The sequence below is a fragment of the Mastigoproctus giganteus genome, chromosome 2 (genome assembly GCF_048544385.1).
Source record: "Mastigoproctus giganteus isolate SK-2022 chromosome 2, ASM4854438v1, whole genome shotgun sequence".
NCBI lineage: Eukaryota > Metazoa > Arthropoda > Arachnida > Uropygi > Thelyphonidae > Mastigoproctus > Mastigoproctus giganteus.
The window spans coordinates 270,491,982-270,505,368 of record NC_143576.1 but is presented as its reverse complement, the minus strand read 5'-3'; the positions used below and the strand labels follow the sequence as shown (position 1 = coordinate 270,505,368).

At 38.3% G+C, this 13,387-nt stretch overlaps 1 protein-coding gene across 3 annotated transcripts in view; it reads right to left on the bottom strand.

Moving 5' to 3' along the window:
* Window positions 1-13,387, bottom strand: part of LOC150090468 (uncharacterized) — a 678,730-nt gene that overhangs the window by 136,655 nt on the left and 528,688 nt on the right. For all 3 annotated transcript variants that reach the window (XM_090389911.1, XM_090389910.1, XM_090389909.1), the window contains exon 19: window positions 7,715-7,880. In XM_090389911.1, coding sequence (XP_090246037.1) covers window positions 7,715-7,880 — 166 coding nt within the window. The remainder of the gene's footprint in view (window positions 1-7,714; window positions 7,881-13,387) is intronic.

Sequence of the window (13,387 nt, the reverse complement as noted above, 5' to 3'; positions counted from 1 at the left end):
ACGTAAGGATATCCTCATCAAAAAATATACGATTGGTAAATTTTGTCCAGTTCGCTGTGTAAAAATTCACATTTCGTTTTTGTTTCTGTTTGTTTGGACTGAGTGGGTTGAATGCTACAAATCAGCAGAAAATGATTGCTGTATACTGTCCAGTCTATAGTTAGGAAGAGGATCAGAGAGAAGACTGAGAGATCTATAGCAGTGCTTGACCCAGTAGAAAAATGGACAGATGTAGGTGGGTAAGCCAGTGTTTAATAGTGTCAGATTCTCTCTGTCAAGTAGCATTTCAATAAGCTCACCACGTCCATCTGAGATCAGAGAACCCCAATAATGGATGATGTCCATTAAAATCTTCTAATAAACAGATAGGAGATGGTAATTGAGAAATAAGGTTTTCCAGATCCTGAAGTGTGAATGGATGGTTTGGCAGAAGATATATCGAGACAACTGTCAATGTGATACTGATAACTATATGTGTAGCAACAGCTTCTAATGGTGTTTGCAAAGGAATGCACCTGGAGGGGACTCGTACAGCTACTCTGCCATGGGGCTGTTAGTTTCAGCTTAATTTTTTTTGAAGATGGTATAGTTTTTCACTGAAATGGAGATTTTTGGTGTTAAATTCATTTCTTGTAGGTACATGGCAGCAGAATTGAAATGGTGAATTAATTCAGAGATATCGTCAATATTGCTGTGAAAATCTCTGCAATTTCATTGTGTGATTTGTTTCATTATTTACTTTTGTGGATGGAAGATGAGTCTGTCTGTTTTTTGTGGGTGGCTTGTTTACATCTGTTGAGTTTTAGTTTTTTTCTTTTCTTGAAAAATTAGGGCATCCTGAGTCATTTCTTTCTTCCATATTGTCACCCGCATGTATTTCAAGCAGATCTTCTTGGTTGGTTATGTCATCTTTGCCCATGTTTGATAGATGAGATTGCTTCACCTCAACAGGATCTGATTTCTGCAAATTATCAACTGCTTGACAACGGAGAAGTCTATGGGATGGAACTGTCAGCAGTGTATTATTGCATTGGTCTACTGTATTTGGTGGAGATGGTCACTTCCGTTTGACATGCTACTGACTGGTGACTGTAAGTAGCAGAAGCATAGGTGTATTTTGGAATACTTAATTTTACTTGTTTTCTTGTCTCTTGATAGGAAACCTTATTTTCAATTTTATATTTTTGTATTTTTTTTCCCAACGTCCAGAGATCGCAGTCTTTGGAATATGCCAGATGGTTGCCCTTGCAGTTTGGACACTGTGGAGTTGATGCCTTACATTCTGTTTGGTTATGAGTTTTACACCCACAGTTTGCACATGTTGCATCTCCACAGCATGAAGTCTGGGAATGGCTAAATTTCTGGCATTTAAAACTTCTTAGAGGGTTCGGGATATAGGGCTGAACGCGACAGTTTATATATCCTGCCTTGACTGAAGATGGTAGGTTTGGAGAACTGAAAGTTAAAATTATACTCCTGGTAGGGATTAAACTGCCATCTTTTCGGATATTGATCCCTTTTGCCTGAGTTACGTTTCATTCTTTAAGTTCCTGAACTATTTCATCATTAGCATTAGCAGAGGCATTTGATGCAAGAAAGCAAGCTTATGCAGCATCAGCCAAAAAAAAAAAAAAAACCACTATTTCTTCGGGGATATTCAATAAATCCCATTCAGTGATCACTCTTTTTGAAGAATTGAAGGTGGTATGTGGTGTGATTTGAACTGGGATTCCACTCAAGGAAGTCAGACACAGTAGCAGTTCAGAGTGTCGAGAATTGGTGATCTCTATTAACAAATCTCCAGATTGGAGACATTTCGCCATTTTCGGTGAACTGCAGCATGTTCGAGGCATCTCTGAATGATGAAGGGGAAGAGCTTGCTGGCAGATTGTGTTGAGTTGACAGAGAATGTATAATCAGGAATTCTGTTAATTCCTGTCTGCCAGTGTCTTTCTTCATTGTCTTTGAGACAGAGAAGTCATGGTCAGTATCATGATTGGCAATTTGACCAAGTGGTTGTTTAAATTAGTAGACTTGGTTAGTAATAAATATGAAGACTAAAAAAAGAAAGGTGGATTTCCTTTCCTTGTTCTTACTTTTGACCTGTAAAGTGCAGAACCACTTCAAGTAAACAAAAGAATAAGCACACTAGAAAAGAAACACTTTAAGAAACAAAGTTTCACTTTAGAGAGCACTTTATAATCACAGTAAGAAAGTCGCTTGTCACTATTGCTTGGCACTCGGGGCCTTGACACTGTGTAATGTTTACTTTTGTATGGCTGTATCACAGTAAAGCCACACTATTCCAACCACATTTCTTTTTATTTTCTCAACGCTAATTATAAATTATCTCCATGCACTTGTATTCTAAATATGACTAGAGAGAGAGGTCTCTATTTTCCCGCTATTTTGAATTTCTTCACAGCTTACTATTAAATCTGCTTCGCTGCTATAAATTGCTTTATCATGTAGATATATTGCTCACTCCCATCCAATTCCCCACGTTGCAATTACTTCTACACTTTCTAAAGTAATAAAGAAGTCAATTAACTGCCAATTCTTAAACTTTCTGTCTTAAACCAATTCTGCCAATTCTTAAACTTACCTAGAAACTTTCCGTCTGATCAATGATCGCCAGTATGGATTCTGTCAGTGTCGATCCACTGGTGATATTCTGGCTTATGTTACCCATTTATGGACAAATTCAATGGAAAAGTTCAGTGAAACACAAGCAGTTGCTCTTGACATCTCAAAGGCACAAGCTCACATCTTATGGTTTGCCAACTGTTTTTTGTAACTGGTTATCCAGTTTTCTTTCTGATCACTCACTAAGGCTGATGGTAGATGGCTCTCTGTCTTCTAACTTCTTCACTAATGCTGGTGTCCCCCCAAGGCTCAGTTCTTTCCCCCACTCTTTTCCTCTTGTATAATAATGACCTTCTTCTACTGACCGGAAATCATATCCATAGTTTTGCCGATGATAGCACATTGCATTCCACTTTCCATTTTGAGAAACCAAGCCCTGCTCAATCAGCTTCAACTTCTCGAATATTTGCTACAAATTTCTTAAATGCCAATCTCCAGGTAATTCTACAGTGGGGCAAAGAAACTTAGTTGATTTCAATCCTTCTAAAACTCAGTCTTGTCTTATATCTTGCAAAAAAGGATTCTTCTGCTCCTATGCTTATCTTTGGCGACACTCCGATTTCTAGGCAAGTTGATATATCTCTTTTTCGGGATTACCCTGACTTCTAATCTCTATTGGCACAAGCACATTACAAATACAGCAGATTCTCAATTTACCAGGATCAGATTAACCGGGACACTTCAAGACTCCAAATAAAAAAAAATAAAAATAATAAAAATCGACCCGAAATCTTACATAAAATTCAAATAATAAATATAAAGGGATAAAGAGATGTTTTGTAAGTCATAAATAAGCAAGAAGAAGCAGTGTTATAAGTCGTCATTGGGAGATTATTGTACCTATTATCTTGCAACCCCCGCTTTCTTCACACCTGCACAAAAAAGAGACCAAATGTTTAGTTTGTTTTAGTGCGTTGTTGATTGTTGTGTTCCGTTGCACCACAAAAGGGCAAATTTTGTTTCGTTATTTATGTCAGGGATGTCGGAATTTTTTTTATTACAGTAACTATGCTTTTTTTTGTTTAGAAATTGCGAAAATGATGGGCAAACGCAAGTGTCACTTATTTTCAAGAGAATAAGTGACAGCGGTACTAGTAAATCTATCAAGAAAAGGAAAGCGATCGAGTTGGTTCAGAAAATTTCAATTGAACAAACCCTTGAAATTATTCAAAAGTTTGAAAATGGTGCATCCGTTATATCTCTAAAGAACCATTATACTGCCGGTGACCAAACCCATACGCGTCATTGTAAAAAAATAAAGGGAAGCATCATATTGGACACGCCAGTAGTGCGTGGTAAGTGTTTTCGTTTTTTTATCTATCGCTATACTTTTTACATAGGTTGCTGAACAGTTTTTGATACAGTAAGTCACTGACTTACGAAGTTTCGGACTTATGTGACATTATTTATATATATATATATATATATATAATTTTTTTATATGACTGAATATTTTAGTGAAGAAGACACACATTTCACTATAATAATGTAAAAACCCACAGAATTCCAGTTATCGATATTATCGCAAATGCCATAAGATCGAGTTTACTACCCATTTATAAATTGCATTAACAGAAAAGCCCAATAACCCAGAAAGTGCAAATTGTTTTTATTGTTTTATGGTTTTTCAGTGACCTCTGGAAATGTGCTTTAGTAAAATGTGACTTTGCATGGGGTGATAATAGTGAGATTTCGCCTTAACCGTGTGAAGTTCTTTCCAGAAAATTTTTACTGTTATCAAGGTGCTGACTAAGAGAATAAGTGACAGCGGTACTAGTAAATCTATCAAGAAAAGGGGTGCCTCTATAGCCAAAGTGGGCAGGAGCAGAAGTGTGTAGCACACACTTCTTGATTAGACTGGGGTTTGAGCCCATGACCACCAAATACGGAGGATGCAGAAAGGTCAGGGAATGACCACTGCATATTCCCGGAGCAATATGGCCTTAGTTGCTAATGTTCCTAAAAACCAAATAACAAACAAACAACAAAAGGAACGTGATCGAGTTGGTTTAGAAAATTAAAATAAGAAGGATGTATGAAAATGCCAAACATCAACAAGTATAGCACAGAATTCAGATTTGTCAGTGGCAACGGTGAACACAATAAAGGAGTAACACAGAATATGAGAAGCGGTGAAGCGATCGGCACCAATGAAGTCAACTGTAATAACCAAGGCTACAAAATATGCGTTAGTTTTTACAGTATAATAACATGTGTTTTTTTTTCCTTTTATGTTTTCTTTTCTTATGTGCCACTCTGGCCACTTCAACGCTGTCGCCAGATAAAGTTTTTAATTGAACTAATTAAAAATATATAACTGTATTTCTTCATTCTTCTGAGGATATTATGTGGGTTTTGTAATTTTGGCATATCAGGGATATAGTAGCAATATTTTATTAGTCATTCCCAAGTTAAAACTCTACTTACATAAAAGTCCTGGAATGTATCTCTTATGTATGTCGGGCATTACTGTATTTTTGGATTAATCGGGAAATCGACTATCCGGGAATTTTTTTTTTACCATCTATCCCGGAAAATCGAGAGCCTACTGTATTGCTTTCTCTGCATCTAAAAAAGGTGGTTTTCTCTTTTGCTCTCGGCATTACTTTTCTTCAAAACAGCTGTTCACTCTGTACAAATCGCAAATCCGCCCTACCATGGAATATTGTTCCGACATCTGGGGTGGTGGCCCCAAAACTCAGGCTTCTAGATTCCATTCAGAAGGCAATTAGGTTAATTAATGACTCATCTCTAACAGTCTCTCCACTCGCTGTGTAGTACAGAAACATAGCATAAACAGTACGCATACACATACTGTTTCTGCTGCATGCCTTTTCTACAGATACTTCCATGGGCAACTTTCTTCTGAATTGGCTTCTATAATTCCCGTTATCTCTTTCAAAACAGTGTGAACATGTGCCGCCACCAGCCAACATCCATTTATCGTCTAACTTCAAACTCACAGAACCAACGTTTTGTCTTCCTCATTTATTCATTCAACTGCCGTTTTCTGGAACAACCTTCCTTCATACGTATTTCCTGAAAATCAGTCTACAGAAGTTCAAGTCCAATGTCAAGAAATAACTTCTCTCGTCTTCTCAACCTTCAACCCATGCACTGTACTAAGTACTATAGGTTTTAATGCCTCTTGTGTTTGGGGTTTTCATAAAAAAAATAAAAAAAAATTCATCTACTCTACTTAATTTGTGCAATTTAGCTCCTCACCTTTATTTTTCCAGCCATTCTCGCTTCGCATTTCTTGAAATACTCCAGGTATCATACACTTTCACTGTCTTATCATACTTTCTTTTTATATTCGTTTCTCGGCATGTTTCGACACACATATTTTTCCTTTCGATACAAGCATTTGGTATAGCTTCCTTTTATACTAATGCTTACAAATTCCAGAGTACTTACTACAAGATTGAGTTTCACAACTCCAGCAAGCTTAGTGTTATTTAATAACATTTTTCTATGCTTTATCTTTCTGCTGTCTAAAGTTCTTTCCGTTCACTATTAATGTAATATGAGGGTGAAATGAACGTTCCTACTATTCTACTTCTATTGTTATTTTTTGTCTTTATTTTATTTAAAATACTCCTTTTTCCCTACCCCATCCTCAATTTAATACCTCACCCTTTTATCAATTGCTTTTTCCAAATCTATTTTTAAAATACATTGATTTCCTCTCTATACAAAATTAAATCTTACACTAAATTCTACATATTTATATTAACCATTTTTATTCCAACTCGATACTTATTTTTACCTAAATAAATTACACTGCGTTGGGACTACCTTGCCCCAACACAGTATAATTTGAACTGTACAGACTACAATATGCAAAAAAAGCCTAGTAAACATGGGTCCTTAAGTGAATGGTTTTCGAGATATTGCGCATTTCTAGTTGGGATCACCCACTGACTTGTTTGTTTAGGTTATGCTCATTCTCTCCCTTTCCACTTTCTCAATGCTCTAAGACGTAGCAGGAATACTAGTAGTTATCAAAGGATAGTCAACATAGAAAGAGGTTATAGCAACGAAGAGTATGCGGACTTGCACTTCATGTATGATAAAGCCAACGGCAGTGCACTCGAGGCTGCACGTTTGTACTCGAGGCTACATGCTTGTTTGTCTGCAGCCCAACAGGTGCATATTCATCGGGGTACATCAATGCCTTAGAGAACATGGGCACTTTACAGGTAGGCCCAGAGCATAACATCTGATGTTGAGGAAAGGTGTTAGAAAGAATAGAACAAAATCCAGGAATTTCGACAAAGCGGGTTGCCTGAAAGAGCGTGTACTGAGTCATAGCAGTGTGTAGGGAACTTTACATCGCCAATTACCCTACCATATTCAGCAAGTACAAGGTCTCAGCAATACAGACTACACTCCCAGAGTGCTCCCATAGTCAGTGGTGGATCTTAACAGAAAATGTGCATTATCTCGAAAACGGTTCATTTGCAGCTTGATGTTCACTGGGACTTTTTTGCTTATTTTAGTTTGTACTTTTCACCTTTAAATTATTGACTATTATTTTTATTGGAGAATAAAAGATGACTATTATTGGAGAAAGGGCATCTGAGAGTAATCTGTGTTCTATAATGCCTTAAATCTATCACTGAATATCTGATGAAACACAATTTCTGTGGTATGGCTATTTACTTTAGAGACATGATATTGTCTCTAATGATTCTGACTGCTTTAGAATCTACAAGCTAGTTAGTGGCTATGCAGTTTTTTTTTTTTTTTTTTACTCCCGGAAACTCTTGTTTTTCAACAAAAGGAGCAAACCACAAATACAATACGCAAAATTTAACGACTATGCCCTGATGATTGGGCCTTCGGTATGTTGGCATAAGTGATAAAACAGTTTAAAGACAGAGGGGAACTTACTGAAAGCACAAGAAAAATACCAAGGGCTAAACCATAAAGAAAACCTATACACAGGTACCTACTGGAATAGAGTTATTCAATCAAAGACACTGCTTTGTGCAACTAAATCTATTTGTTGTTAGTTAATTAGCATTAGAACTTTTACAATAAGCACATGTATGAAACAACTTACCTTCTGGTGGTGATATACATGGACTACTTGTGTCACTACGAGAAGTAGGACTAATACTACCATGTGGTGGTGAGCACTGTCTGTTATTCATTGCACTTCCTTCAATGCTGCAATTACATTTTGTGTCTGAGGTTCCACTTTCAAACATTGCTTGCCGTAACCAACGCTGAAAATGGATTTACAAAAGCTACAGTCCTGTTCAGTAATATAAAATTTGTGACAATGAAATATAAAAGATTTGTTTATTTGTCAGCTTTAAAAATTTAATTAATCTTTTAAGGTTTATGCTTGAACAGAAATTGAAATTGAGAAAACAATGTCAAATAATTTTAATGTCAAATAATCATTAAATTAAGAATACAATGTGATAAAAAGGAAAAGTACAAGAGTCAAGAATATTCTTGACCTGATTGAAATGAGGGATCCGGATACTATTATAGAAACTTGTTTAGTGAAAGTAATATTCTCACCCACCAACTTGATCAACACATGAATGTAATGATGATTTATTTCTAGTTATTTATTTATTACTTTGTTATGAACAGAGAGCTTCTTTTATATGTTTAGTTTTGGGAGTAGTAATGTTCCCATGCCACCACAATAGCCAGTGTACAATATATTCATGCATTATTTAGTTAGCATTAGTAGAGGCATATGATGCAAGAAAGCAAGCTTATGCAGCATCAGTAAGATAAAAAAAAAAAAAAAAACCCGTTCCCATTTCACCCCTCCATTCGTTCCAAATTTATTTAGGCTATCAACTTCCACAACAAAGGATGGAAGTCTGTTCACCAACCAACTACCCGCTGGTTAAAGCAAAACTTCTGTACATCTGTCTTTCCTCAATTTGAATTTATGCCCTCTCAGGTGATTACTCTGAGCAAGAGGAATAATCCCATCAGCACTCAGCATGCTCAAACCATTCAAGGCTTTACACACCTCAATCAGATCACCTCTCAGGTGCCTAGTCTCCAGACACTGTAATTTGTAAAACTTAAGCCTTTCTTCGTAGGAGCACCTATTTGTTCCATTAACTAATCTTATTGCCCTTCTCTGTACTCATTCAAACAGCTCTACATTCTTTTTAAAATGAGGCCTCCAGACCTGTATACAGCACTCAAGGTGTGGCCTGACCAGTGCGTTATACAAGGGGTTAATCAAATCCTTATCCCTGCTAGAGAAATTCCTGTATATCATTGACAAGACACTATGAGCTACTCTTGCAGACTGTCTGCACTGCTCAGGAAACTGCATATCTGCCTGCACAATTACCCCCAGGTCCTTTTCGTTTTCTACCACTGTCAGTGTAGTACCACAGAGTTGATATGTCACTCTGGGGTTACTGCTTCCCATGTGTAGTACTTTACATTTGTCAATGTTAAACTCCATTTGCCACCTCTCAGTACATCTGCTCAACTTTTCTAGATCCTGTTGCAGCAGCGTACTATCATTAGTGTCCTTAACAACCCTGCCAACCATTGTATCATCTGCAAACTTGGACATTAAGCTTGATATACCATCATCAATATCATTTACAGCTGTCAGTTACAGGCTCCGCAAAAACGATAAGTGTTTGCCTTTTATTTACATGATTGTTGTTTTATATTGTACTTAATACGTAGTCATATAGTTACGCTGGTTATTTTTATTTTAATTTAGATAAAGAGTTTTTGTGGATTTTACTTACGATAGGTAAAACCGTTATTTTTGTTCGATTTTTATAGCCATTGTTTTTGTATATAGGGAATTCAAAGTTTTTGTAGGGAATTCAAATTTTTTAATTGAGGTAGCTAGGTAGCTCTAACGCATAATTATATAGTAATACGCTTCACTGTTTCTATTTCATAGTTTCTATTCAAATACTACTGACATTTAATTTATTGATTTTATTAATTTAAACTACCATGCCCCGAACTAGAGCAGCAAAGCAACGGGCACAAAGTGGCAGGAGTGTTGTGACTCGGGGGAGAACTGAGGGGGACGATTCTCCAACGCGTCACAGCCTAAAAAAATGTGCAACTTGTGAAATGTTTGCCGAACTCTCTGGAACGGAACATGATATTGCCATGGGGGATGTCTTTGTGTGTGCGCGATGTAAGGAGTGTAAGGAAATCAGGCGACAACTCAGCGTTGTTATGGGCCTATATGAGAGTTTGAAGGACAGGGTGGATGCCCTCGAAGGAAATAAATTGAGGGGCCCATCAAGCTCTCAGCTGCCCACATCAACGCCAGAGCTTGCACTTGGTCATCGCGCAACACAGCGGCAAACCCCAAGGCAGAATGCGCTGGTCCCACAGGAACTATTAGTTGTTGGTGACTCTATTGTCAGGGAAACGGGGAACATGCTATGTAAAAAGGATAGGTGGAACAGGACCAGGGTATGTCTGCCAGGGGCAAAGGTTGATGACGTTGTAGAGCGGATATCATCTTTCAAGGGCACAAAAGGTGATATAGTTGTACACGTTGGCACTAATGATATTAAGAGTAGGAGACCGGCAGAATTACTCAACAAGTACAGGTCACTGTTGAAAAAAAGCCGAGAATTAGGGTTGAATTTGAAAGTGTCTGCAATTCTGCCCAGACACGATAGGAGGGAGTATATGATGAGAGCCTTGTCGATCAATTCGGCCCTGGAAAGACTGTGCAAGGCTCAAGGGGTAGAATTCTTTTCAGCCTGGACTGTACTTGTTAACAGGAGAGATTGCTTCTACAGGGATGGGATACACTTAAATAGAAAGGGTGCAAGAATATTTGCTGATGCTATCGAGGCAGTGTTAGGTGGGTCGGAAAACTGCTAGCTTGGGGGATACAAAGACTAATAGTTTAACAGTAACCGCAGGCAGAGGTGAAGGTGATTCTTGCACAACTTCTATTAGAATAAGAAGCGACCTGGAGCGAGGGGTGTTGGGGGTTTCAGGGACGGATGGCAGTCATCCTGGAATAGTTGGGTATATGGGATGTGTTAGGGTAACAAGGAATAGGCATAGGAGCATGTATGCTTGTATGTATACCAATGCTAGAAGTATAGTAAATAAATTTGATGAATTTGAAGTGTTGGTCAAGACATCAAAGGCGGATATTGTTGGGATAGCAGAGACGTGGTGTCACAAAGATATAAGGAATGCAGAACTGGAATTTGGGGAGTACAATGTGTACAGAAAGGATAGACAGGACAGAAAGGGAGGAGGTGTTATGCTGTTAATTAAGAAAAACATAAAATCAAAAAAAGTGCATCCAGTTGATAGAGATGGACAGTGCACAGTTGAGTCAGTTTGGTGTGACATAAGCACTGCAAAAGCAAAAATAAGAGTAGGAGTGTGTTACAGGCCTAATGACTCGAATGAGTACAATGAACAATTGTACAGAGAAATAGAGTGGGCCAGTAAATCAGAATGTCTTATAATGGGGGATTTTAACTTCCCAGATATTGACTGAAACTTGTGGGTTGGTCACTAACACGCTAGTCAGACTTTTGTGGATTTATTGGATGATTGTTTTCTGCAGCAGCATGTTCGAGAGGCAACCAGAGAAAGTAATACTCTTGATCTGGTTATCAGCAGTGATCATTCGTGTATTAAGAATTTGCAGATAAAGGAACCACTAGGTGGCAGTGATCACAGTGTGCTGAAGTGGGATTTACTCAAAGAGGTAACTACCGTCAGGGGTAAAGGAAAGGGTTTTTGCTTCCGTAAAGGGGAGTACACTGGTCTCAGACAGTTTTTAAATTCTGTACAGTGGGATCAACTGACGATGTTACAAACAGTAAATTCTAAGTGGGAAGCATTCAAGGAATTAATCGTGGAAGCTACTAGACTTTTCATAACGATGAAGAAATATTGTTCAAGGTTTAGGCCTAAATGGTTATCAAATGAACTAATGAGACTCGTGACAGAGAAGAAAAATGCATGGGATGCATATAAATTATCAGGCGACGCAGAAGCCTGTAGCAGATATAAGCTAGTCTGTAATCAGGTCACAAAGGAGGTTCGGCAGGCAAAGGCGGATTACGAGAAATCTTTGGCAAAAGATGCTAAGAAAAACAGCAAGGATTTCTTTACTTATATAAACTCTAAAAGGAAGGGAATGAATATAATTGGTCCACTTGACATCGATGGTTTGACTGTTGATGATCCTGCTCAGATAGCAAACAAACTGAATGAGTATTTTGCATCTACATTCACACGTGAGGAATTATTACAGTTTGAAAATGGAAAAAGGTTATCAAATTGTAGCAGTGTGCTTAATGATTTTGTAATAACTGAGAGCAAAGTGGAGGAGAAATTGTTGAAGTTAAACATAAGAAAGGCACCTGAGGTGGATGGGATCTATCCAGTTATATTAAAGGAGGCGGCAAAGCAACTAAGCAAACCCTTAGCCATAATTATGAGAGCATCCTTGGATTCAGGGGAGGTTCCCACGGACAGGAGATGTGCAAATGTATCCCCAATTCACAAAGGAGGTTCGAAGGGTGACACGAGTAATTACAGACCAGTTAGTTTAACTTCTGTTCCAGGTAAAATAATGGAGTCACTGGTTAAAGATGCATTGCAGGATCATCTAGACAAGACTGCAGCAATAATTCAGACACAGCATGGGTTTGTTAAGGGAAAGTCTTGTCTGACAAATTTGATTGGTTATTATGATGTGGTCACAAAGGAACTGGATGCAAAAAATAATTTTGATATCATATACTTGGATTTCAGGAAAGCTTTTGACACTGTTGCGCATGGAAGACTACTGTACAAATTGGAGCAGAATGGTATTAAGGGTAAGTTGCTACAATGGATAAAAGGATGGTTAAGTGGGAGAAGACAGAGGGTGGTAATCAATGGGTGCTGCTCTTCGTGGACTAATGTTATTAGTGGAGTCCCACAGGGTTCGGTGTTGGGTCCACTGTTGTTTTGTATATTTATCAATGATATTGATGAAGGTATATCAAGCTTAATGTCGAAGTTTGCAGATGACACGAAGGTTGGCAGGGTTGTTAATGACAGTCATGGCAGTGTGCTACTGCAACAGGATCTAGATAATTTGGGCAGATGGGCTAAGAAGTGGCAACTGAAGTTTAACCTTGACAAATGCAAAGTACTGCATATGGGTAGAAGTAACCCCAGAGAAACGTACCAACTGTGTGGTACTACACTTAAGGTGGTAGAAAATGAAAAAGACCTGGGAATAATTGTCCAGTCTGATATGAAGTTTTCTGAGCAATGCAGACAGGCTGCTAGGGCAGGTCATGGGGTTTTGTCAATGATATATAGGAATTTTGCTAGCAGGGAAAAGGAGGTGATTGTCCCTCTGTATAAGGCAACGGTCAGGCCACGCCTTGAGTACTGCGTACAGGTCTGGAGGCCTCATTTTAGGAAGGTTGTAGATTTGCTTGAGCGTGTACAGAGAAGAGCAACACGATTGGTGAGGGGAATGAAGGGATCCTCTTACCAAGAGAGGCTTAAGTTCTGCAAATTGCAGTGGCTGGAGACTAGGCACCTGCGCTGTGATCTGATTGAGGTCTATAAGGCCTTGAATGGGTTGAGCACGCTGAATTCTGATGGGATCCTCCCACTTGTTCAGAATACGAACCTACGGGGACATAAGTTCAAATTAAGAAAGGATAGATGTAGAATAGATGTGCGGAAATTTGCCTTTAGCCAGCGGGTGGTTAATTGCTGGAAC